The sequence below is a fragment of the Saccopteryx leptura genome, chromosome 3 (genome assembly GCF_036850995.1).
Source record: "Saccopteryx leptura isolate mSacLep1 chromosome 3, mSacLep1_pri_phased_curated, whole genome shotgun sequence".
Lineage (NCBI taxonomy): Eukaryota > Metazoa > Chordata > Mammalia > Chiroptera > Emballonuridae > Saccopteryx > Saccopteryx leptura.
Window position 1 is genome coordinate 279,267,306 of NC_089505.1, and position 27,093 is coordinate 279,294,398.

General features: G+C 45.3%; 1 protein-coding gene across 1 annotated transcript; it reads left to right on the top strand.

The window, feature by feature from the left end:
* The first annotated feature begins 3,684 nt into the window (after positions 1-3,684).
* Positions 3,685-26,418, top strand: CDC42EP3 (CDC42 effector protein 3). Its single transcript, XM_066378479.1, has 2 exons — positions 3,685-3,967; positions 24,669-26,418. The coding sequence occupies exon 2, from the start codon at positions 24,908-24,910 to the stop codon at positions 25,670-25,672; it is 765 nt and encodes a 254-aa protein (XP_066234576.1). The 5' UTR covers positions 3,685-3,967; positions 24,669-24,907; the 3' UTR covers positions 25,673-26,418.
* Positions 26,419-27,093: the final 675 nt, after the last annotated feature.

A 27,093-nucleotide genomic window follows, 5' to 3' on the forward strand; every position in this document is an offset into this window, starting at 1 on the left:
GATCAAAGTGACCAGAAGGAAAGTGGTTAGAGGGAAAGTAGAAGAGAAGATGGAATCAGAGAAGGCAAAGAGATTAATGAAATTATATATACATAGCACAGCATTATAGAGAGCAGGACAGCAAATCCTGGAGAGAAGGGGGGAAGTCACTGAGGGTAGGGGGCATGGGGGGGGCCAAAGAGGAATAAGGGGGTGGGGGAGATATATTCCGTGGTACACTTGAATCTATGTAAACACAAATTAAAACCATAAATAAAAAATAAATAAATAAAAATAAGTCTTTTATTTTAAAAGATTGACAACAACTCTTGACCAGAGCTCAAATATCAAATGTGCACATGAACCATTGACCGTATTACCCCATGTATAAGATACACCCTTTTCCAGAAAAATCTGGGGTCTAAAAACTGGGTGCGCCTTATACACTGGTTGTAGATATTTTTACGTGTATTTCCCGCTTTTTCAAGCTTGTTTTTGCATCATTGTCGAAGACAGTGATTTGTCATCAGACACAAATGAAGACAAGCTAATGGATGGGAATTTTGACAGTAATGAGGAGTTGTATAAATTTTATGATGATTAAAATTTAAGTTTAAAAAAAATTTAAGTTCAATAACTTTATGTAATACATTTCTTTTTTTCAAATTTCAAGCCCCAAAATTAAGGTGTGTCTTATACATGGGGAAATACATACATTTCATTAAAATGAAGAGTCTAGCCTGACTAGGTGGTGACACAGTGGATAAAGCACTGATCTGGGATGCTGAGGACCCAGGTTTGAAACCCCAAGGTCGCTGAGTTGAGCATGGGCTCATCAGCTTGAGGACAGGATTGCCGGCTTGAGCACGGGATCACAGACATGACCCCAGGGTCGCTGGCTTGAGCAAGGGGTCACTGGCTCAGCCGCAGCCCTTGGGTCAAGGCACATATGAGAAAGCAATCAATGAACAACTAAGGTGTCACAACTAAGAGATGATGCTTCTCATCTCTCTCCCTTTCAGTCTGTCTGTTCCTGTCTGTCTCTCTTGTTCACTAAAAAAATAAAAATAAAGATTCTTATTCAGTGAGCCTTGGTGCTGCTTGTGTCCGTGGACCACATTTGGTGGCAAGCCGCTAGAATATTTCCAGTCAGCGTTTGCATGCATGCACTGGCATGTTCTCTCTGTCCCTTAAGTAGATTGCAGGTTTCTGGACAGCAAGGGTACTTAATGTTGACATATCTTGGCTCTTTTCCCATAGTCTGAACTAATAGAAAAATAGCCCACCTTTGGGCCTGACAGATGCTTGCTCTACAGATATCAGTGCATTAATCAAACTTGATTAAAATATCTTCTCTATGTCCACTATATTAGTCTCACTTAGGCTCTTTAGGTTACCACCAATTTTTCAAGGCCAAACCTTTCTGTAATTCATAGCAGAATCTCAGAACCCTAAAAATCTTTCTAAAGATTTTCTTTCTTCGATATTGAAATCAAAATCCATTAAACCTAAAAGCCATCATAGTACAGGAAATACACTCATTTGAAAGGATTATTCACTATGTAAGGGCATTCTCCCTCACTGGAGATGTTCAGTACCAAGAAAGATGTTCAGTACAAATAAATTATGTAAAGCATCAAAGAAGCTAGGATAAATCAAATCAGCATCACCACCAGGTCCTTGAAAGGGCAGGTTCTGGATAAAATGTTTAGAGCCCAAATGTGAAACCTCATAAAGGAAGAGCAGAGGGCAAAAGTCTCTAGAAAGTGAGGAACAGTGCAGAAAAGTGAAAATAGGGTTTTGGAATAAAACTGCTACCTCCAAGAGCCTGCCACTCTATGCTTGCAGAAGCTGTAAAAGAAGTTACTTATTTAGTTGTGTGAAAATAAAGTATTGTTAACAGCAGTTAACAATAGAGCAAATGAAAACAATTCTACACACAAGGCATATATGTAAAGAATATCTTCGTGTGTGCAAAAGAATTTTTTCATGTGGTACTTAATATACACGCATTCTATTTGTACTTATGAAAATACCATAGGCAATGAAAGCTATGCATATTTATAAAAATACCTTTAAGTGGGCCAGTAACATTTAATATTTTCCAATAAATTCATACATAAAATATATACATTAGTGCCAGATGGAACGTATATTTGAAATATGAACCCTAAGTAAAATTCTCAGGAATCTGGTGTGATATCAGTTATCTGCCAAAGGAAACTTCTGAGCAGTTGACATTTGTGGAGGGAAACAATGCCTGGTCTCTTATCTTCATGGACTGTTTTGCCTGTCAGATTTCTAACATCACTTCAGCAGAGTTTTGCATTTGACTTTCAACCTCCTGGCCATTTGACCTGCCAACTGTTATTTTCTTTGAGGCTTTTAACGCTCCACCCAAGTATTGCGCTTTCCAGAGCAGTTGTGTCCGTTTCCTTTTCACTTCACCTTAACGTCCGCGGTGGTTTAAAAGATCAGCTTAACGGGCACCCTCTTAACGTTTCAGACCGACCCAAAGGTGTTGCGGTGACGACCTGCAGCTAACACAGCTCTGGAAAGTCAAGATCCCCTGGTGGGTCTTTGCTTTGTGCCAGAATTTCCATCCAACCCGAGATTCGCTGGTGTGCGGCTGGTCCCGAGCGCCCGACTCTCCCGGGTTCCAGTCCCCTCCTCAGGCCTACGGTGCGGGCTAGGACTTCACAGCCGGAAAACACCGCCCTTTCCTGTCGCCTACTCATTCCCCCCAGGCCACGACAGGAGGAGGAAGAGCCGCAGACGGATTAAGAAAATTAATTAAGCGGGTCGTAGCTCTGCCTCCGGGCAGAGGGGCGGAGCGAGCAGCGACGGTCGCCGGAAAGACCGGCGGGCGCAGGTGTCGCGAAGGGCATAAATTTACGCTCCTGGCCCTCAGCTGCGCCGCTTGGGCCTCCTATTGCGTCTGGGTAGCCGCCACCAGCTTGCCCCAACTTTAGGCAAGCCTCTTTTAGGGACCCACGGAAGAAAAAAATACCTCTTCTTTGGCTGCAAAAACCTGCAGCGTCGGCTGTTCGCGTGCCCACTCATTCAGCCTGCAGCTTCGGCGTCTCCAGTGTGCCAAATCCACTCTCCGGGTTTTGGCGGCAGCTCCAAGGGGAGCGAGCTGGAAAATGACAGAACACGACCCTCCCCCCAAAGCCGAGATCCGAGAGGTCCCCGGGCCCGGGGCCGGAAAAGGGCAGCGCGGTCAGGTGGCGCGCTACTTCTCCGGGAGTCACCGGTCCGCTGCGCCGGAGCCTCGGTGGGCTAGGTCGGCTTGTTGGGACGAGGGGAGGTGTGCGCACGAGGTTTAGCGCAGGTGTCTGAGTTGCAGGAGGAGTCCCTTTGTCCTTCGGTACCCAGACGCTAGCACCCCGGGATCCCTTTTTGAACTGAGCTTTCTGCAACCTCTCGGCGCGGAGGGCGCTGAACACAGTTTCTCTGAGGGAACCATATCCCTAGAGAAGGCACTGGGGAGGTAAAAAAAAAAAAAAAAAAAAATGGGTGCCCACTGTCCTCATTGGGACCGCAAGCCCTGCCGCGGGTGACCCTCGCCCGTCCGCCAGCCCGGAGGCGCGGCGCAGGTACCGCGGAGGGGTGAGTCTGCTCGGCCACCCGCGCCCTCCGCCCCGCCCCTGCCCCGCCCCCCAAGCTGCGGCCCCGCCCCGCCCCGCCCTTCGCAGGTTCAGTCTCGGAGTCCCGCCGCCGCGCTCAGTCTTGCTCGCACCTTCACTCCCTACGGCGGCTCCAGCTGGCGGCAGTGCAGCAGCAGGGTGCGAGCGGCTGGCGAACCTGCAGACGTGCGGCCTCGGGCGCCTTCACGCTGTCTGTGAGCGGATAATGCTGCGAGGAGACGGCGTGCCAACCCACCGCTGGATCTGCGCGTAGCAGGCAGGGACTGCGTGCGCCCTCGGAGGGGTCGGTGCGGAGCGCCGGGTCCTGGGGCAGCAGCTGCGATCCTCCGGGGCCGCTGGTGAGTTGTTGCCTGCCTGCGGCCGCTTCCTCTCCGTTTGTCTGTGAGTCTGTCCGACCCGTGGCCATGGTCGCTTCCGCGGTGCGTGGGGTGCTAGGCTTGGAAACGCATAGGGAGCGAGGATACCAGGGCATCACCTTTTAGCTGATGTCCAAAGGACAAAAGGAGACAGAAAGTACAACGAGAGGGGTACGGGCGCTACGATTAGGATACAGACATCCACCATTTGTGCCCACCACTTTTCAGGGTGGGGCTGTACATTTACTGCATCCTTCGAGCTATTGACAGCCATTCTGGGCGTGTGTTGCATTTTCCATCCGAGAACAAGCCGCACATGGCTACCGCTCCTCTCCCATCGTGGACTGGCACCAGGGCCGCACTTGAGTGCGCCATACAGATCTGCGGTGGCAGTACCCGTCGGATGCCCTTTCCTCACTTTTGCGGTGGGGAGATGGAGGGCATTGTGGCCCGAGCTCCACCCTGCAGATCTGACAGTTGATTTTCGGGGAGTTGGGGTGGGGGATAGGGGTTCGGTGGTTTTTGAACAGCTGAAGCGTTTTGAGATTTTTTTTTCTTGAAACTAAGTATCTTGACACAGAAAAGTATCAGACATGTGAAAACGAATGGATCTGGCCAGTTTTTCGTTATGAATTATTATATTCCATTCCCCTCTCGACTTTGGGAGGCATGTGTTTCATCTTATAAATAGAAAGTAGCATATTTTTTGGCAGGACCTCCTTTTACTGTACAGTCTAAGAGAGGTCAGTTTAAAAATAAATATGCACTTGAATGTTACATTACCGAGAGCCAGGCTGTGGCTGAGACAAGCTGCGTGGACAGCAGCATCAAAGCCGGGAGCGCAGCTGTGTTGAAAGGAGTAAAAGCCCCAGAGTGCAGCCCAGGCTGACAGTCAAGTAATTACATTTTGTTAAAGAAATAAAAAAAAAAGTGAGTGAATTAAAATGAGAGCAGGAATAGGAATGTCAGGAGGGTATTGCAGTGAGAATTGTTCCAACCTGGTATATTTGTGGAGTAGCTGCTGATGTGCGCTATGGGTGTAGGGGGTTCTAAGGAGGGCAGTACTGGGGAAGTGGAGGGAACGGATGAATGTGTTCGGGAGACAAAGATTTCCTCCCCCTCCAACTCCCCTTAGCTCTTAGGCCTCGCAATATCCTTGAGTTTTGTTTTTGTTTTTTTCTTTGAGGGGTGGTGCCTTTAAAAAAAAAAGAACCAAAATTAGGTGAGCAGTAGATGTCTGGATTTGAATAGCAAAGCCAGTTTTGGAGACTTCCCTTAACGTTGCAGAGAAACAAAGGCTGGGGGTGAAATTCTGATACTACCCCTGGGGTATCCTTAAGGCAATTTGAAAGACTCTTACAATGTTCTCACATTGGAAAAATCTTTCATCTAACAACTAGCTTCTTTTCTGGACAGTGCCAGAGTTCTTCTCTTTGATACCACCTGTCATTCGTATGAACTCTTTTTGGCATTATGAGTAAGCTACACGTACGTGTATGTGTGTGACACCAATCCTTTTCAGAATTGACTTAAACACTCTCATATAAGTTGGGACAGTTGTGAAGTGTTTGGTTGGCATTGTCACTTGTGAAATTAGTGGTCAAGACTATTATGTCAAGGAAGAGTAAAAAGATCTTCATGAAGTCTTCCAAAGAAGGTAGGTTTCCCAAAGCCCTCACTCCCTGAATGAAACACTCAGTACCAGCCTCTGGGCTCACAGATAAGAACTTTGGAAGCCTTTCTGGACCCGAGGATGGCAGTTGCAGCTTCCCAGTGGTATATCATCTGCAAGAGATTTATATTATGAATTCCATGATTGAAACGTGGTGCTGTGGCTGTGGCAGCAGCTACAGACGTGAAGAAGAGCTCCTCCTTCCTTCAAAATCTGAACAGTGAAATTCTGTCCTGTATCCCCATGGAAACTGTAAAGATAGCTAGAATAACGATTGTTACACATTGGGGTGGGGGGATTTTATTGTAAATTCAAATGTGGTGCAAGATGAGTAAAATCCAAAACCAGGGAATTTATTGCAGAAGTGTTCACACGAGCTAGTTTGTCCTATCTGCTCTGTAGCGGTTCCTTTAATGCAGTGTTTTATGTCCAACATGTTCACAAAAGCTTCCCTTTTTCACTTCTAAAATTCATGGTATTCAACAGCATTGGGAATAAAATGGTTTTAAACTGTGTCACCCAAAGATTTTTATCAGGCCAAAAAAATTTTTTAAGATCCTTGGCCATCACATTCATCCAGTAGGTGGACTACAATTCAGGGCCTTAACCCTCCCCCGCCCCTAGCAGATGTCCGGACTGTTCTGATTACTGTAATTATTAAAAGTCTTGCTTTCAAGTCTGATTTCAGTTAGGCCTGGCCTAATTTCTTTCTAACCAGAATCCTGTGGACCTGCTTATTCATTGCTTGAATCAGAACATAAGTCTATTTTTTTAAGAACTTAAGTCTATTTTTAAATACAGTATGTTTGCCAGAGAACAAGTACTGTCATTTGAAACGACTGGATTCAGCTGACCACAAAATCTCCTTTACTAAGCATTGATGCCCAAGAATTCTAATATATCACACTGTTGATGACTTTGGACGTTAAATGTCCTTCCTATATATGGAGTCTGTCCTAAGCCCAAAGCACTGTTCTTACCCCTTTATCTTGATTAACTCATTCATTTCTAACATTTCTTCTATGTAGGAAGACCTGTTAATATCTGTATTTTACGGGGGTAGAAACTGAGGACAGACCTGTTATATAACTTGCCCCAAAGTACAGTCAGGAATATACCTAAACACATATATGGGGTCAGGCAAAAGTAGGTTCACAGTTGTTCAAATGGAAAATTATACAATAATTAATAAATAATAATATAAGAATAAACTGTGTTTTGCATACTCACAACTGCAAACTTACTTTTGCCCACCCTGTATGCAGTTTAACCACCCAGTAGGTGAATATATGGTCAACTAATCCTGCGTGAAAGTCAGCACTTTGACGTAAGATAAGGAGATGGGAAAACATTCTGGGGTTAAGAAACCTCTCTGACTCAGGCTGTCTGGGCTCATTCCTGGCAGTGGCACTTAATACCTGTGTGACTTTGAGCCAGTTACTTAGCCTGTGTACCTCAGTTTAGCAATTATAAAATGGGAGAATAATGTTACTTTGAGGATTGAATGAGTTAAATTTTTTTTTTTTTTTTTTTTTTTTTTTTTTTTTTTGTATTTTTCTGAAGCTGGAAACGGGGAGAGACAGTCAGACAGACTCCTGCATGCGCCCGACCAGGATCCACCCAGCACGCCCACGAGGGGCCATGCTCTGCCCACCAGGGGGCAATGCTCTGCCCCTCCGGGGCGTCGCTCTGCCGCAACCAGAGCCACTCTAGCGCCTGGGGCAGAGGCCAAGGAGCCATCCCCAGCGCCCAGGCCATCTTTGCTCCAATGGAGCCTTGGCTGCGGGAGGGGAAGAGAGAGACAGAGAGGAAGGAGGGGGGGGGTGGAGAAGCAAATGGGCGCTTCTCCTATGTGCCCTGGCCAAGAATCGAACCCAGGTCCCCCACACGCCAGGCCGACGCTCTACCGCTGAGCCAACCGGCCAGGGCGAATGAGTTAAAATTTAATCTACTCGGGACAGTACCTAGCCCAGAGTTGGCAAATAAAAGGTTGATGCTTTGGTTGTTTTCCTGGGTGCTTAATACTGGTTCTGTCATTAGTATTCATATCTACTCTTTGAAGTAGATAATATTGCTCTTAGTTTACAGATAACAACACAGGCTCAGAAAGGTTGAGTAACTTGGCTAAGGTCACACAGCTAAGTAAGTACTAGAATCAGGCTTGATTTCAGGTCTGAGCTTATACATAATACCATGCCCCGTGGAGGAGCAGGGGAGATGTTACAGCTAACTTTTGCTAGGGGTTTTTGCCTCTGGCAGAAAACTCATTTCCTAGTAGTCTGTATCTCCTAATACCAGGCCCAAAGGAAGATGGCAGTAATTGCCAGCCTTAGGGAGTACCATTAGAGTGATTTTATTATGACGCTAGTTCAGTCGTATTTGGTGTGGTGACAGTCTTCTGCAGAGGACCCGGCATCAAACGGCTCAAGTTAGCATGAGCAGTTTCATTTGTGCCAAAAGGATTAATTACTAGGTGAAAATATAAGACCAGGTAACACACAAGAAAGCCCTGCCACAGCCAAGAACAGGCAATTTCAGGGGCCAGGGATGAAGTGGAGCTTAGTACAGACTGTATCCTTGCTTCGAAGTTCTAGGAAGTCAGGGATGGCAGAATTCAGTAAGCCATCTGGGTGGCCACCTCCTTGAGCCTAGTGACCACACCCACAGTGCATGCCACTTCAGTTCCTAACACTTGGGTGACATTTTTATGTGTTGCATAATGATGTTGCTTTAAGACAAACTAAAACAAGAGGCAGGAGCCCCAAGTAAGCTGGGCAGCATGGCTCCATCCTTAGCAGAAGTCAGGCCTTTGCACACCCCAGGCCCAGCCAGACAAGCTTCTGGTATGAGACAGAGCAAGGAGGCCTTTGAAACCTACAGATATGCCCCAGATGACCTGCGGGGACGCCACTGCCTTTGTTACTGTGGGTCTGTGATTCGCTGTGGGAGGCTGCTCAGAAGACTTGTGTTCAGATGGAAGTTGGGCTTCTGGAAAGGATGGCTTGAAATAACCATCCTCAAAACCATGGGCACCAGCCGTAGAGCTATCCACCCTCCATTCAGACACCTCCTTTCCATCCGTCCTCACCCTTTAAAGGCTACAAAACGAAATGGCACCCCACAACCCAGAATGAGTAAGTAGGCAAATAATTCTACAGCAGTAATCATGTATGCTTCTTTCCTAAAAAAACAAAACCTTTTCTGGCCCCAATATACTTCTCCAATGCCAAGTTGCACCAGTCTCATGATAATGGACAGTATCTCTGATGGAAAAGCAGTTTTTAAATTTAAACCATACAGTTTTATAACACAAAGCATAATGTCGATATTAAAAAAGTACTATTTCTGAATAGCCAGGCAAACTGATGAATTTGAAAGCTAGTAAGTTCCAAATTAATATTTGCCTGATCCTTATTGCTTTTAAAAATACTCAGATTTTCAGTGACTTGCATGTTTGAGAAAGTCATAATTAGTCGTTTAGCCTTCGGGTCTTTGTTAGATAGCACTCCTGCAATTAGCTAATCCAGCACCACTTAATGTGTGCCCTGAAACATCAGAAAAGGCTTCTTTGGGAAACCGGTTTGATTAAGGCCCCGTCCTGCAGTATGCCACTGTATACAGTGAATCGTCACAGGGAGATACTCTGAGTCTTTCAAGTTGTTTTGCCCGCAGAGCAGCTGGCAGGACTTGTCCGTCCAACAGGAAGCACTTCGAGAATGCTGAGCCAGAGGCAGAAGCCACCCAAGGACATTTTATAGAACCACCAGGTTTGCCACAAGAACACACTAGAAGATGCCAGCAGACACCCCATCATTCTGCTATTTGATGAAATTAATGCAGAATTAAGTAGAGACAGTCACAGAGGGACTGGCGTTATGTCTGACCCAAGTTGTAACTGACCTCTCAGGGTCACTGTCTCATTTCTAAGATGAGGCATTTGGCCCTAGATGATTTCAGATCATCTTTAGCTCCAGAATCTGGTGAGCCAGGATCAGTGGCACCTATCGGCATAGCAGTCTCACTAATAATAATGTTAAACCCTGGGTTGGAAAAACAGACCAGCACAGATCTCTGGCAGAGCAGCCTGAGCCAGCATGGAAGGCAGGGAACTTCAAAGTCAGGCCTCTATTTAGACAGCTTACACGTTTGGGAATCCATCATGCTCTGGTGACAACTTGAAGGTCCTATTTGTAGACACATCATGCCAGTGATAGATCACTGTGTGTTTTGTTGAAAGAGACCTGTTCTGTTCAAATCCATTACAATCACTTAGGCTACACACATTTTTCAAACAAGCAAAGACATTTTTGGTGAAATGTGGCTTTGCCATTTTGGAATATATTTGCTTTCTTTCCCTTTTTATTTATTTATTTTTTAATACTTTTTCTGCCAAGGGTCAGTTCAGACATAAAACAGTGATTTTTAACACAGCAGGAGATGAGGCTCTAAGCCCTTAACCCTCCAGCTATGTCACCAGGCAGATCCCTGCCCTTCTCCTTGTAGGTCTGTCCCCTCCTCGGTGAAGAAATGGGAGAATTTCTTCCCTTTCCTCAAGGGTTGGGGATGCTGAGATAGCCAGTGTACTGTCTCCTCCCTCTAAACTGCTTTAATTCCATTACTGTTTCCTTGTGTCCGAGGCATTTCTATAGTGTCTTATGTCTTCTCCTGTCGTAACACTTAACTGCATTTAAATTATTGTTTATTGATACTTGTGGCTGTCTCGTTAGATTGCTGGTTCTTTGAGAGTAAGGACTCAACCTAGCTAATCTTGCCATTTATCTTTTCTATAGTAGGACTTCATGAAAAATTGTACAATCTAGTCCTAACCATATTATCTGATTATGCAAATGACAACATCTCCTCTTAATGTTGTCAAGCCAGAAATCATTATCACTCACCTAGCTTAAGTTCTGTCATAGTAAAATTATTCTTTCTCAGACTACCCAACATTGAAATTCAAAGGGAGGCCCCTCCAGTGGTTTGATACACATGATAATGATCATCTAAGGTTCTCTGAAAATCAAACCACCTCCAGAACTTCCTCAAAGTCTTTGCTGGGCAGCTGGCACCTCCACTTGTAGCTTTCTCATGACCAGGTGTGATTGTGGCAGCTTGGTACCACATGTCCACTTAGAGCACAGTCCAGGCAGTCCATGTGCTGGAGAGAGCGAAGGTCATGATGTTACCTAGTGCTCACCTAGACTCCTCAGCCACGACTGTATGAGCCATTGATTGGTGTACTTTTTCATCATTTGTCTACACTGTGCAAGCTCTGTAAGTAGCATCATAGCTGTACCCTTAATTTCTAGAATAATGTTTACCACTTAGCAGGCCTTTAGTAGATGTTTGTTGTTGAATGTGAGTGACTAGCCAGGGGCCAGATGAAGTGCACATGGAAGGCTGTCTCCAAACTGAATGAGTCGGCTCAAGCCACATGTACTGTGGTGGACATGTCGTAGCACCACACTGGAAGCTGTTCTCTTGCTCTCTGATAACTTCAGTGAAATGTCTTCCAAAATAATGTTAATCTTTGGTGTTAAGTTTAGTGTAAATTTATGCTCATGGGTGGATTTTGTTCTGTCGTCCTCATGAAGAAGCCCTTAAGCTCTGGGCTCACCTGAGGGGCCAGGTAGTACCTCGCTTGCCAACCGGGTGGAGTCCCATAGCCAGGTATCCCAGGGTTGCAGGTGGAATAAAACAGTGATTCTGTTACAATTCAGTTTTTCTCTCAGAATGGGAAAGTACGCTTGAACTGGGATGTTTGGGGGATTTTTCACACTAGATTTACAACAATCAGTTTAGGTATTCAGATTCCAAGGTTTAAGAGAAATACAGTGGAAGGAAATACCCACGATGTGCTCTCAGCATGTCTTGTTCTTTATGCAGCTCTAGTTTTTTTTAGAATCATTATTAATAATTGCCTTTTCTCTTCATTGTGAGCTCAGTGCCCAGCAGGACTTCATGTGTGTGGTCTGCTCCTAAGAAGACAGCATTACTATCTCAACAGATGAGGAAAGTGAGGCTCCCAGACGGAGTCATGGGCATTGCCCTGTGCCCCTAATTTAATACCAGGAAGGATGAGCAAAGATGATGCAAAATGCCGGCAGAAGGTATTTTGATTCTAAGGGTAGTCTTAGCTGTGTTAAAAAGTATTCTATTTTTTTTTTTAATTTCCTAGAAGTTGGAGTTTTTGCGTGTACAGTCATAGACTCCTAACATTTCATGAGGGACACTCAACCCCACTCTCTCATTCTGACATGATAAAACTGAGGCCCTAGGGTTTGAGTGACAGAGAGAGAAGGAGAGAGAGCATGATTTTTCTTTCTTGAACCAGTTCTCTTTCTTTTTTTCTTCTCTTTTCCTTTCTTTTCTTTCCTCTCTCCTTCCCTCTTTCCTCGCTCTCTCCTTTCCTTCCTTTCCTTTCCTTTCCTTTCCTTTCCTTTCCTTTCCTTTCCTTTCTTTTCTCTCTCTCCCCTTCCTTCCTTCCTTCCTTCCTTCCTTCCTTCCTTCCTTCCTTCCTTCCTTCCTTCCTTCCTTCCCTCCCTCCCTCCCTCCCTCCCTCCCTCCCTCCCTTCCTTCCTTCCCTTCCTTCCTTTTTGCCAAGGAAAAGAAAGAAAGTTTTAACTCCAATATATTAATAGATAACAGCAGAATTTCTTAGGTTAAAGAGGAGGAAGGGAGTGGGGAGGGATGTTGGCCTACGGCTCCCTGCCCTTCACCAGTGTCCCTTAGGGTTCCAGGAAACACAGTGTGTATTGTCCTAAAATACTCTGTAATATTAAGTTAAAATAAATATTAAGCCCAAGTCCATGGTCATATCATCTGTGTGTGAGCATGTAGCCTATGTGCACATATGAGAGGGAACTACCTTAAATTAGGAACAAGGAACAGAGGATATTTATTACCCTAACTCCTCTCCTAGTTCAAGAATGCTTGCTTCCTTTCTCTCCCTCCCTCTTTTCCCTCTGGAATCTCTACACCAATCTCAGACTCCATGGGAAACCTTCCAGTGATGGGCCTTTCTCATCCTCCAAACTGATCAAATCTGAGTTGCATTAATCTTTTTTTTTATCATATCTACCCCACCTGACCTCCCCATTAACCTTAACCATATGCCCTTAAATTTTTCTCTATCTGACCAATAATGGTAAATTGTTTTTGGGGGTTTTTTTAAAGATTTTATTTCAGAGAAGGGGGGAGGAGCAGGAAGCATCAATTCCCATATGTGCCTGACCAGGCAAGCCCAGGGTTTTGAACCGGCAACCTCAGCATTTCCAGGTTGACGCTTTATCCACTGCGCCACCACAGGTCAGGCGTTAATGGTTAATTGTAACTTTTACAACTCAGTGGAGTCCTATTTGTTCCCAAGGCTGCAAGAGTTGCACCTAGAGACAAAGGATACACATAGGGGTATAGAAGTTAGCCCTGAGTTCTGTTGACACAAGTAATTACCCTCTGATCAAGCTGGAGGAAGGAATCCCTTCTGTTTGTGGAGACTGTTCACAGGGCAGACCCAAGCCACATTAGCCCCATGTACAAGGATTTTATTGATTGACAACACTTAAGGAGAAAATTGAAGTGGTAATTTTGGCAATGAGAATGGTTTCTCTTCTTCATACAGTATTTCAGTAGATGATTTGGGTCTTCATTTGGAATAAAGACAATGCTTTGTGTTTACATAGTACGTTATTGGTGTGAAGATTTTTGTTTTCAACTCTTACAAGGTTTGAGGTAATTATCTTCATTTACACAGGGGGTAACTGGCACCCCTATGTGTCTGGAGTTCTAGAAGGATCCTACAAGGCTGGTTGGAGTTTTGGCCTGGTCCTTTTCTGCCAAAGGCCTAGAACAGCACTGGGAGTTCTATCTACAGTTTTGTTTGCCCCTACACTCATTCATTTGATAGGTATTTTTCTTTATCAGACACTGATATTCAAAACAACCTTTTTCCATAGAATGTCCATTAGAGTTTCTTGAGTTTCCCTTGTACATCGTGTGCCAAATAATCTGTTTCCCCCTTAACTCATTTCCTTTTGAAAGGAAAGGTCAAGAAAGCATGTTCATTGTTTCTCTAGGGCTTCATTCTTTAAGAGTGACTTACATATAACTAGTGAGTCTGCATTCAGGGGACTGTATTGTGAAATTTTTCTTGAGTCTTGCCTGTCTCTCTAAGCCTCTATTTGCACACTGCAGTCATGAATAGAAGTTATTTCCCTTTCAAATCAACAAATATTTTTTGCCTTAATACAAAGATTTGTAGGAGCCCATAAGGGTTACTGTGGCTTGCATTGAGGATGGGCCGTTAAATTCTTACTCTGCATGGACAGTGAAAGGTTAGAGTGTCTTACAGATGGGAAAAATAGAGAAAGCTTTTGCCTCATGAAAATAGGCTAGAACTCCTTGTTAAATGACTTTATTTTGTTAAGCTTTTGTTCCTGTAAGAGTCATAGAAAGACTCCATCTTGCATTTCCAGGAGGGCAGGCTGGGTTGAAGAAGACATAAGTTGAGGCAATCTCGTTCAAACTTTCTCACTTGTTCATTCACTCAACAAACATGTATTTGGTACCAACTGTGAATGAAATAGTGTCTTTCCCCTGAAGAAGGCAATCCAGTGGGGAAAACAAGTAGTGATTGCAGTTTGGTATGAGAGCTAGCAGATGTGAGGAATGAACAAGTTTAAGAGGCCTTGGGGGAATTGGTAGGAAACATAGCTGTAGGGGTAGATGGGACCCAGATTGCTAAAGTGGTCCTCATTATTTGTCTTATCTCCTAGCAATAAGGGTGGGCATGCCATTGAAAAGTGACAGGTCACTAGAGCATTCTAGATGGCCCACTCTGACACACTGGAAAATAAAGTAGAAGGACATGAGGTTGGAGGCCAGGGGACACAGGGAGAGGCACATTCCCTTCTTTTGTGCAGGAGATAGGCCACGAGGGCTAGAAGGGAGATTGAGGCAGTGGGATGGAGAAGAGGAGACAGAACGATGGAACTTGACTTAGAATATAAAGCAGGGCAAGGAGTTGGTTATGACAACCAGGATTTGGCTTTGGATGGCTTCTGCCAGTTACCCAGAGGAAGAGTACAGAAGGGTATGCTAGCCGACCCCACCCCCCACTGTAATTTGCAGACCCTTGTTCTAAGGTATGGGCAGAGGGAAAACTGAAAGGGCTAATTCAATAAAATTTGAAGGCCTCTTGAGTTCACAGCCCAAGAGGAGGCTCTGGAAGTGATTTTTATCAACAGCTCTTACATATAGCACCTTTGCCTACACGTTCTTATTGAAACTCACCACCTACCTGGAGACAGTCACAAAAATGGAGAACAGGGAATTAACGAAAAAATATAAGCTCTACAGGAGCCCTAAGAAAACCTGCAGGCAAGGCAGTACAGAGCCTGGACTGCATGAGGTGAGTTAGAGAATTCCTTCAGGAAGGAAGTGACGGAAGCAGTGGTGGAGGATGTTGTGAATAGTGGTCAATGGTAAGGAGGCGGGAGGACAGTCCATGTAAGGAACACAAGGTTCTGAGTTTCAGAAAGGTAGGAGGGAAGTGAAGTGTCAATAGCGAGGAAAGGGAGCTATTGTCCCCTGTGAAAGTCCTGTGGTTGTGCACAGCCCCACGCACCTGCTTCCTCTGGGAAAAGAATTAACGGCACTAACGCTCTTTTCTAAGAACAGGATGTTTGTTTTTCTCCTTGAGACTCGGGGCTTTTCTTCACAATTTTAATCTTCTGGCTTTTCTTTTCCATAAAGTCAAATTCCTTTTGAGATTCTTTTTGACAAGAGCAAAAATATCGAAAAGCTTTTGTGAGTTAGAGTTGGAGGATTTGATGTCTGGGACCATTTTATTCATTCTTGGTTCCTGACAAAGTCAACTTATCACCTTCTGCCTCTCATTAATGTTGAGATCATAGTGTATTATTTCCTCTTGGTGCTGTCAGACTTCTAGACAGTCTGGAATGGCCATTCTATTCTCAACCAACTTCCATGGCAGTCCTCACGTTACCCAGTCAGCAGCATATAGGGACACATTCTGGAGTCTAGCCAGGGCTGAAATCCTAGCTCCTCCACGTTTGAGCTGACTGACCTAAGACTTAATCGAAGACTGGTTCCTAGGAAGTGTGTTCTAGTACTTACTGCCTGGCCCACAGCAGGAACTCAAATGTTAACCATTACTATTCACAAGAGTAAATTTCTTAGAGAAATTTCAAATTTGGCATTTCAAATTTGCCACTTTCTAGAGGAACCCCTGTCGAGTTGGACTGGGAGTTGGCACTTGAGGGAAAACCAACTCATCTCTCATAATGGAAGGTCAAGCAGGAGTTATGGATTCAAACACTTTCTCACTTGAATTTCACTGTGTGCCATGTGTTGTGGGAGGCAAATAGATTGATAAGACTAGTTCATGTTCATAAAGGAGCCTCAGCCTAGTCTGAGGGGACATTCTTTCACTCATTGGACAAATATTTATGCACAAATAACACAGGGCAGCCTGCCATGGAGGCAGGTTAAGAATGGAATGGTCATCTCTAGTTTCCAAATATACCAAGTGCTGGTGTGATGCAGAGAAGCCCTGTTTCAGTCCATCGAATGAATTGGATGATTATCCATCGCCCTAGCAGGATGGGAGAGCAGCATGGAAATCCCATATCTATCTCTATACCCCACTAGGGAAATAGAGTATTCAAGGAGCCTAAATTTGAGGATATGCTATAAAGGCAAAGAATGAGGAACTTCCCTTTCTATGTTGGTATGGGCCAGGTGATCATAGCCTGAATTTCTGGACACCTGTCAAACCTGTTACTTTGGATCATTTGATATCACCATATTAGGAGCTGAAATTTTCAGAGAATAATTGCTAACTTAAATATTAGTGGTTTGTTTTGTTTTATGAGCAACTAGGCAACTTCACAAGTTACTTTCATATATATATATAATTGTATTCCAAAAATTAAATTTAATGGGGTGACATTGATCAACAAGAGCATATAGGTTTCAGGCAACAAGTTACTTTCTTTTAAACAGAGTTAGAAGGAGAATTCTGGCTAAATATTGCTGAAAACTTCAGGTTCTCTTCTTGTATTGATTTAGTCCCTGGAGCTTTACAAATCAAGTGGGACCCGTTGGTTTTGGAAGCCTGGGAACAGTTTAGTCATGGCCTTATTTGTTTCATATCCACCAAACCAGAGTGCCTGCTTTGGTCCTTCTGACTGGTCTCATGATAAATGTGCCGGGCACTTTGAAAGAACCTGTCCTCCTGCCTTTTGACAGCTGCCAGGGATCAATGCCCATATTGAATCCTTCCTAATAACTCATTTTTATTAAAGGAGAAAGGACATAATGGCCTCTTTTCAGAAGTACAGACTTGGTATTTTGTGGGGTGATGCTCTGTCTTCCAATTTTGCTTCTAAAAAGTCTTCAAACAGTACACTGCGATCCTATAAATGTAAAGAGTGTACGCATATTAGCATTGAGTCTCCCAAACGGTGTTTGTGCATTTTTTCTATATAATCAGGGTTGTAAAAAGGAAAATAAGTACAAGCTGTAGCTGAAGCATAAATGAGAAGTCCATTTATAAATAACTGTAGGTGCGATGTATCTTCCATAGACTCTCCTAGTGGGTCTATAAAATACAGTCTGTTGGGTCTGGCTGCAAGTTCATTTGCATGACAGCTAGGCAGCTGGGACCTGAGCTAATGGAGTTGTGTGGACTTATGGCCTATATAGCTCTGTCTCAGTTTAGATGATGTGAGGAGAGGATGAGAATCTAAAAATAGAAAAGGCATCTTCTTATCACCCGATGGGTGGAGTAAAGCAGACTGAAATATGAAAAGCATCTTCAGGATGCTGTTCACTGGGTGTTCTCTAGTTACATTTATTTCTGTCTTAGGTTTTCATTGAGGTTTGATACTGAATTTCTAACACTATGATTTTTTTTTTCATTGAATTTTAAAATTCTTTGTGTGACTCGGAGAAACCCTCCCACAGAGGTTTGTGGAAGGGTTGGCATGAGTGCCCTCATTGTAGTAATAGTTTGCTGTTTCTGATACTGAGGGTTGGCTGGGCATCTGTATTAGTAAAAACATAGCTATCTTCAAATGGAAAGTCTTCTAGAAGAACTCTGTGAGCGTTTTTATAGGTGATTGTGACATAAGGAAATAAGCAGTAATGGTGTCCCCCTATAGGATGCCCAGAATGAACAGAAATGTAAGTACCACCCACAATGGACCATCCTGTGGGCTCAAAGTCAAGGCTGCTGCCCCCTGTGAGACCCTCACCCTTACTCATGTCCCCTCCCCACGGCAAACCAATCCGTCTTTCCAGAAACCTGGCTCTCCTTTGGAGGAGACAAAATCTGTTTCCCTGTAGCTTCTGCTTAGTGACCCTATAAGGCCTTTTTCATTACAGTGAAATGAATCCTTCAGATTCCTGAAGCTTCGTGTCCTCTCTGTATTTGGGTTTTCTTGAAGCCGCTACCCCCCTTCAGCTGCTTCTCGTGTGTCACAACCAAGTTCCAGAACATGCAGAAACATGTTCCAGGTGGCCTTTGTCCCTTCTCAAGTGGGAAGCCCAGGCTCAAATGCAGTTTTCCGGGGCTTGTCCCAGCAGCATTGCCATCTTCTCATTGACAGCAGAGGGAATACCCGAAAGGTGCTTGGGGGTAGGGAGGGGGCAGAAGGTTCTCGGCTGCCTCATCACCCTCCCCTGGGACTGTTGGAGGAATAATTTAGTACTTTTGCTTCGGTGCAGACACAGTGGTGCTGTGTCTGGGTGTTAGGAAGAAGGTCACACTGTCCAAGGCTGAGACAGAGTGAAAAGGGGCCAGGGCCTAGGATGTCCTTGGAGGATGTGACAGCTAAGCAAGAAGGGGGAAGTCCAGGGCAGGCTCACTTCCCGCAAGCAGCAGAAAGGCAAAGGCCTGCGGGTCCCTTGGGATGACCATCTCCCCTCTCCCCACTGGCCCGTTTTTTATGCATGTATTTTAAATCAACATTGCAACCTATTTTGCAGGATGCAAGAAATTTTTTGTCCTCTCTCTCCACTAAGAATTAGTCTAAAAACAAATAGCAGACAAACCAAACATTCCTTTCTTAAAATAAATGGAATTTTAAAGAAAATCTCGATCTCTTTGTTCTTTCTCAGAGCCCTGGGAATTGCCAATACAGTCAACTCTTAAGTAATTGAGGAACTGATTATTTGGTGTGTCACTTTGTCATATCCCCTTATTCTTCCCCACCTCCTGGCCACTGCGCTGTTATGGTCTTTTCAGTGGTATTTTGTTTAGTAAGAGGATGACAAGGAAATGAAGTGCAAAGGGGCACTTCCGTTTTTACTTTATTATTGCTGCTGGGATTTCTCTAATGAACAGTTTGGCTAGCCTAGTGCAGGAATGACCACTGGGCACTTTGTCCTTCTCATCAAAACTGTGCCTTTAGGCCCTGGCCTGTTGGCTCAGTGGTAGAGCGTCGGCCTGGCATGCAGGAGTCCCGGGTTCAATTCCCGGCCAGGGCACACAGGAGAAGCGCCCATCTGCTTCTCCACCCCTCCCCCTCTCCTTCCTCTCTGTCTCTCTCTTCCCCTCCCGCAGCCAAGGCTCCATTGGAGCAAAGTTAGCTTGGGTGCTGGGGATGGCTCTATGGCCTCTGCCTCAGGCGCTAGAATGTCTCTGGTTGCAACAGAGAAACGCCCCAGATGGGCAGAGTATCGCCCCCTGGTGGGCATGCCGGGTGGATCCTGGTCGGGCGCATGCGGGAGTCTGTCTGACTGCCTCCCCGTTTCCAACTTCAGAAAAACAAAACAAAACAAAAAAAACTGTGCCTTTAACTTCCTCTCTAGCCCTTTTGTGTCTTGGAATCTCTGGATTTCTCACAAATTTCTCTGGATTTCTTCCTGTAAGTGGAAGTCTGTGCATTTGCAGCTGAACTTCCATGTCCGTACATCTGCCGGACGTTCTCTCTGGAACCTTTGTGTTCAGAGGAATCTAATTTCCCAGGTGAATATTATCTCGAGTGTCATCTAAGGAGAAGGTGGGGAAGAGGAGCAAATCCAAGAACGCGGTGGAAGGGATTCACAATTGTGAAGAGTCCAAATTTCAAGGTCAAGGGGAGGGTTTCTGAGAGAGGATTACACATTGGAAGATTTCTCTCTCCCTTTCTCTCTCTCTCTCTCCTTTTTCTCCCCCTCATTGTCTCCCTCCCACCCTCCCTCCCTTTTTTTTTCTTTTGATGTGCAGAAGGTAGTGGGAGTAGAGGAATAAAGGCAAGAAGGAAAGCTGAGAACAGGAGAGGCCTGAGCTGGGCGGCAGCCCCGGGATGGTTCAGTGCCTGATGGTGAATGATGAGCAGAGTCCTGGATGAAACCCTGACGCTTGAAATTCTTTTTGTTGGGCCTGCAAAATACCCACGAGGGCTCGCTCACCAGTTCTGCTCTAACAATTCACTTTTTTTGGCCTGTAAGCCCTTCTGATCCTTTCCTCTTCTCCTTCTAACACCCCATAACAAGAATGGCCTGCCTCCTTTGGGGCAAAGAGCAAAGATTTGAAGTGCCCCCCTAACTCAGCTGTCCCACTCTGATTCATCCTTCACTTCACCGTTGGTCAACCTGGTGCCCAAGTCTCCTTTCCTGTAGGATTTTGTGTTGTGGCATTTAGGACCACCCCACCCTAAAATGTTACCTGTCTGTGTCACTGGCTACCCCTTAAACAAGGAGCTGTGTACCCAAGTGCCAGCTCTTCCAGCTGCCTGCGCTTCCCTCCACGTAGACACCCTGTGGTGTCCATTCCTCCAGCATCTTGTGTCAGTAACTCATGGGTTCAATAGGCCCTGTGTATAAAATTGGCTTTGCAAGAAAGGGCAATCTGACCCCAAAGCAATGCATTTATTTATCTTTAAAAAGACAAAACAAAAAACGACTCCATAATTCACTTGAAAACCCAAAAACATAAAAGGATATAGTATGACAAGTTTCTCTCTTACCCTCAACCCCTTCCATCTACTTCCTGTTGCTGTGGGCAGTCCCATTACTTGTGTGTGTCTCCAGAGGTGTTTGACAGGCACACAAGCCAATACAGATGCATCAACACGCCTTTGCACCTATCTTTTTTTCCTTTGCAGATATATATCTTTGAAGCCCTTTCTATATCAGCATTTAAAGATCTGTTTCATCATTTTCTAGGCCTGTGTAATATTCTTTTGTATGAATTCACCTTAACTTAGTTCTTTCTAAGTCTAGGCTATTCTTTCTAACTCTAGGCTTTTATAAACTGTGCTGGATTGATAACTGTACACATATGGTTTTCCATATACGTAAGTTGGATAAATCTCCAAAAATGTCTGTAAGTGGAATTCCATTGCCAAAGGCACACACACGATTTGCAGTTTTGGTAGATATTGCTAAGCTGCCTTCCATTGAGGTTAGACCTGTTTGAGTGCAAGCCCTTAAGCCCTGTTTGCAAGTCTTGTGGCCCGCCCTTATCAGCTCAGTGCCTTATCACATTTTTGTATCTTAAGCAGGCTTTGCAATGCATCTCCATAATTTCAGAGTGTATTCATTAAGGATCAAAGACCTCAAATTCTGGAGCCCAGCCACGTGGCTTAGTGCCTGGTTGCCATGTGGCCTTGGCCTGGTGACCCAGGTGACTGTACCTCAGTGCATCTACTATAAAATGGGGATGTTAACAGTAGCAGCCCTGTGGGTTCTTGTGAGTGAGCCAGTACATGGCGAAGGTTGCAACGGTGCCTGGTACATAAACATTGTCTGTGGTATTTAGTGGCGGTCACTCCCAGGAGATGCACACACACCCTCTCTGGGAAGAGGCCCTCTGTGAGCAGTGAAGAAACCGCCCAGGGGGTGTCTGCGTTCTCGATGGCAGGCAAGTGGTTGAAAGAGCAGTCAGCCCCGGAAGGAAGCAGGGCGTGGATGTCCACTGGCTGATAAGTGAGGGTGCCTGAATATTCAGAATGGAGGTGAGGGAGGCCTGAATATTCAGAATGGAGGCGCGGAAGCAGTCAATGTGAGATGTCAGTAGATAATCTCTCCTGGGATCAAGCATGGTTGGCCCTGAGCCAGAGGACGAAGAGAACAGATAAGAAGGGGAGGGGGTCAGAGCTCAGATAGTTCCCCCATGTCACATCAAAATCATCGTGTCTAAACCTGTAAAACTTACATTTTGCCCCAATTCCCTTTTAAAAAGACATCCAGTGTATTTGGGAGCTCTCAGCACTGGCACAGAGCAGAGATTCAGTACCCATTACTGTTCCCAAAGCCTCGAAGCCTATGTCCCTGTTATGCAGTAAATACTGTGTAAATATTTGTAGAAAGAAAGAAAAATGCCTTTTACGGTATCTTCTTTCCTCTCCCACTCTCCCCAACGCATTGCCAATGGCTTATTGAGCCTGCACTCACACCCTTTTCTTACTTTTTTCTCTATATTTTGTCACTTCTCTGCTACTTTTCAGTCCATGCCACAGACCTAATGCCCAGCTTTGACCAGGCCAAGCGAGCCTCTGCCGGGGAGCCTGCATACCCGTGACCGTGGCGTGGCGTGGCGTGGCGTGGCTGTGGCCAGGCTGGCACCGTGGACTGGGCGTCCCTCCTGGAGCCGCTGAGGACAGCAGGAGTTTTATCGCCCCCTCCTCACTTTTCTCCTCGACGCCCCCAGGCATTGAATGAAGAGAATATGAATCGGGTGAGAGAGAGAACCACAGAGAATGGCAGCTACTTTGGGGCCTTTTATTTTTCTAAATAATGTGACCTGGCCTGCCTCAGTTTCTGGCCTTGCATAACCCTGGTCCCAGCAGCTGACCACAGGCAGCCTTTCCATGCACTTGAGCGGTGGAGCTACACTGTGTCTTTGCATGGCAGCTGCCCCCCGGCCCTGTGTGGGAGGACACCTCTCCCGTGGGCAGCTGTCCTCAGGGCTGCCCCTAAGTTCTGCAGGAGGCACCCCAGCTGCTCCTGCAGGCAGTCGTGGCACCGGGCTGGCACGGGGCCCAGTAGGCAGGAGAGCCACGCCAGCTGCCCCTGGGTGGCAGGGGCCCTGGGCTGTGCTGCACTTACAGGGGAAGGGACTTCTGAGGTTGAAGCAGGAAGACCCAGTGTTTAAACTTGTTACAGCTGCCAGACCCAAGTGAGAGTTAGAACTATGAGAAGGGAGGTCTTCCGATGATTAGGTTCCCTGTCTTCTCACTTTGTATCAAGCTTCTCTGTAACACTGTTTCGTGCATTTCTAACCTGAAGTGGGGAAACAGTCCCCCAGGGCCTGTCCATGTGGCCACAGCACTGCACTTTAGGGAGGTTGACCAGTGCCTTAATTGGGATTAAAGAGAAATCAAGAGATGGGGGCTGTGCGGTTCCATTTGGCAGCTTGGACATCAGCCCCCTCGGAGGTCAAAGCCTCTCGGCTGCCTCGGCCTCCTCCTCATGTCTGCAGCCAGGTGGGGTGGGTCTGTGGCTCATCATACTCTGCCCTCTCAGGCCTGGGTGCGAGGGTAGTCCCCAGCAGAGCCAGTTGTCACCCTGCCAGTGAGCTCTGGAGTACAGTTCATGCCACCTGCCACAGGGAAATGAATTTAAAACTCTTGCTGAAAGGAAAGAAGTATGGGGCAAATGCATGCCAGCCTCCAGCTGCTCCAAAGCAAGTGTGGCTGTCTTCAAACCACCGTCTGACCCGCCCCTCGGAGTGCTCATTCATTTACCTGCTCTGCGGCCAGGGAGAGGTGGCGGCAGAGCCATTGCGGGCATGCCTGCCGCAGGAGAGGCTGGAGCTTTCCCTAGTCTGTGGATGTGACTGAAGAGTAGGAAGGTTCTTTTCAAAGATGAAGATTTCCTGTCTGTAGACAGGGGCCCCCAAGCCTTCTCCTAGCTCATCACCTCTAATCTTGTCATGTAGCCTGGGGCAGGGAGGTTGTGTTAGTTTTTTAGATTACCACCCGTTCAGTGGTTTACAGCAATACCATTTAATGTTTCACAGTTTCTGTTGGTCATGGTCTCCTTAGGCTGTGAACCAGATGTCCGAGCCGTAATCTCATCAGGGGCTCAACTGGAGCAAAGGTCAACTTCCGTTCTCTCAGGTTGCTACAGAATTAATCTGCATTGGCCCTCTGTCAGCCTGGTTCAAAACCAGTAAGGGGAGTTCACACCTCCAGTCTGCCAAGATAGAATCTTTTAAGATGTTACCTAATCGAGGTGTGACATCCCCATCACCTTTCCATATTCTGTTGGTTAAAAGGAAGTCACAATTTCTGCCCACAGAGGCAGATCACAGAGTTACCTTGGAGTTCTGTTTAGCACAGGGAGAGGACACGAGGTTGTCAGTAAATGCTTCAAAAGTACTTCCAAGAGAATAGCCAACCTATTCAGTATGGTCACAGTTTTTTCTTTGAAAAGAAGCATGTTCCTTTTCTTCCATTGCAGAATGCCTCAGAAACAAAATTTCCCGTATGTAATTGAGAAAGGGTGTTGGTTTTTTTAATTTTTGTCTTTTTTACTTTGAATCTTAGAGTTTTCTTATCTGTGAGAATGCATTTCCTTAAGATTTTGTTGGACACTAGCACATAATAGTCACTGTCACTTAGTAAATGATATTTCCAGCCCCCGTTTTTATAGGACTGCTCATTTTATTGCATTCATTTTATTTATCTACAAAACTCAACAACAGAATATTAGTCTTGCTAATGTAAATGCCAAAGCAAAAGAGAAAATATATTTTAAAACAGATCCAGCTGTGTGTAAGGAGCTGACATCACTCTGGTCAGGTGCTGACAGAGTTCTTTATAATAGTTTTGGGGTGTTTTAATCTCTCCCCATCCCACTCGAAGTAAGACTAAGATTAGTGGACCCTTGTTAAGATTTAAGTTTTTATCCCACTTTATGGAGGGAAACAACAAAATAAAGCTTGACTTTAAATGGTAACTGGTCCTTCCCTTATTTCTAGGCTCTTGTGGAAAAAGGCAGGCCCGAGTGAGCCCCGAAGGGTCAGCTAGTAATAACGTGCTTTGGTTTCTTTTCCAGGTTTCTCCATGTTGAGGAAGGGATCGGGTGTTGTCACTGGCTCTTCAGAAAGCCCCACTTGGCTGTAACTTCAGGAAGGTCTCTTCACCCTCCACCTCCGTTCACAGCCACTTCTGAAGCTACTTGAGAAAAATGGTGTGACAGTTCCTATCGGAAAGGATTGTCGGAAACATATAAGCTCTGTGAAGAAAGTGGGCCTTTTTTCCTTTTTTGCAAAAGAGGCGTTCTCAGATTTCAAAATGCCAGCCAAGACCCCAATCTACCTGAAAGCTGCCAATAACAAGAAAGGAAAGAAATTTAAACTGCGGGACATTTTGTCTCCTGATATGATCAGTCCTCCCCTTGGAGACTTTCGCCACACCATTCACATCGGCAAGGAGGGCCAGCATGACGTCTTCGGAGATATTTCCTTTCTTCAAGGGAACTATGAGCTTTTACCTGGAAACCAGGAGAAAGCACACCTGGGCCAGTTTCCTGGGCACAACGAGTTCTTCCGGGCCAACAGCACGTCCGACTCTATGTTCACGGAAACGCCCTCCCCTGTGCTCAAAAACGCTATCTCCCTCCCGACCATCGGAGGGTCCCAAGCACTCATGTTGCCCTTATTGTCACCAGTGACATTTAATTCCAAACAGGAGTCCTTCGGGCCAGCAAAGCTGCCCAGGCTTAGCTGTGAGCCTGTCACAGAGGAAAAGGCTCCAGAGAAAAGCAGTCTATTGGAAAACGGGACAGGCCACCAGGGAGATGTCTCGTGGGGCTCCAGCGGGTCCGCGTCGCAGTCCAGCCAGGGCAGGGACAGCCACTCCTCCAGCCTGTCTGAACAGTACCCCGACTGGCCAGCCGAGGACATGTTTGCCCACCCCACCCCGTGCCAGCTCGTCAAGGAAAAGACGAAATCAGAAGAGTCCCTCTCTGATCTCACAGGCTCCCTACTCTCCCTGCAGCTCGATCTTGGGCCCTCGTTTTTGGATGAGGTGCTCAATGTCATGGATAAAAATAAGTAACAGGACACCTCTGGCAATTCCTTTGGGACAGAAGGTATCAAAATCACAACAACAACGACAAACCACAGGCGAAGGGAAGAGCTTCACTGGCTGTATTTGCAGTTCTGTGAGGGGTTTTCTAAAATAATGTTCCTACAAAGTATTTTTTTACCTGTTATGTCCTGTTTGCAAAAACAGTTTTAAAACAAATAAAGAGACCTGTCCTGGCCAAAAGAGGAAGTGAGTCACCAGGCCCAGCTGATGTTCAGTCCACATGTTTTGTTTGTAGATGTACAGGGATCCAGCTCCGCCAGGATGGGCACTAGCTCCAGAGGGCTGCTCAAGTCGCAGTGAGGAACTCGATCGTACTGCGGCATTTTCTGAGCACGAGGAAGTCAAAATCCAACACCTAAGTCTTTTTTCTAGACTCTTTTCTATATTATGTTGTTTGGGCTCACCATAGCAATTCTTCAGTGTTACAACTTTTCTCTGTCTTCACATCTGAATAACTTCATGGGTTTGGGGGATTTTCTTGTAGCTCTTATATATCCCTATATATATTATGTCGATATTGCAGAAATTTGACTGTCAGCTACATGTTGGTAAGACACAAGAAAAGTATTACTGTAACTAAGTTATTTTTAAAGTTAAAATATATTTTTATGTGCCTTTGGCTTTTTATTGCAGAGTCTACATTTTATAGATACTACATCGAATGTTGTCATTTGACTTGTTTCCATGGTGGTTCCATTGTAAGCTGCATTTGTGTATGTTTGGAAAAGTGTATTCATACTTGAGCTTTATTTTCTGTTCTCTTCGCTGTTATACTTCTCTTAGCAGCCAACAATGGATTGTCAAGTATAAAGGCACAGGTTACTCGTGATGCTTCTGCAGAGACTGTGGGCTACACCACGTAATGTTCTTTGAAAATATGGGTATTTTAGTACAGTACATACTTGCATTACATAGGTACTTCATGCAACACAATAAAGAGTAAATGTTAAAATAAACTTGCATGATTATAGTAATAAACAAAAACAAAAGAATACTAATATTTTCTTATTACATAGTCCAGAGCTAGAAAAAATTGTTTCTCTAAAGAGTACATGAGTCTTTAAAATAAGGTAAGAGTTCATTTCCATCTACTCTGTAATTTTGCTTATTTCGCAAGGTTTGAGGTGCCCCAAACAGCATCCCTCAATATTAGGAAAAACAAACATGCGAGATCAGAATTTTTATTTTTAAATGTCAATACTGAAGCCAGCCTCTCAAAATTCACTTCCCTGACCCTCCTCCCAATTCCATCCCTATAGGACAGGTGTCTATATGGGGCAGGTGCCATAGACAAGATTAAAGAGGCTAAAAAGAGAGCAGCAGAGAACACTTGCCCCCCCCCCCCAGGAAGCAGGAGATGCCCTGCGGGTGTCAGTTAAGGAAACAGG

Excerpts from the sequence above, each read along its gene's own strand:
- CDC42EP3 (XM_066378479.1), top strand. The coding sequence starts at position 24,908 with ATGCCAGCCAAGACCCCAATCTACCTGAAAGCTGCCAATAACAAGAAA.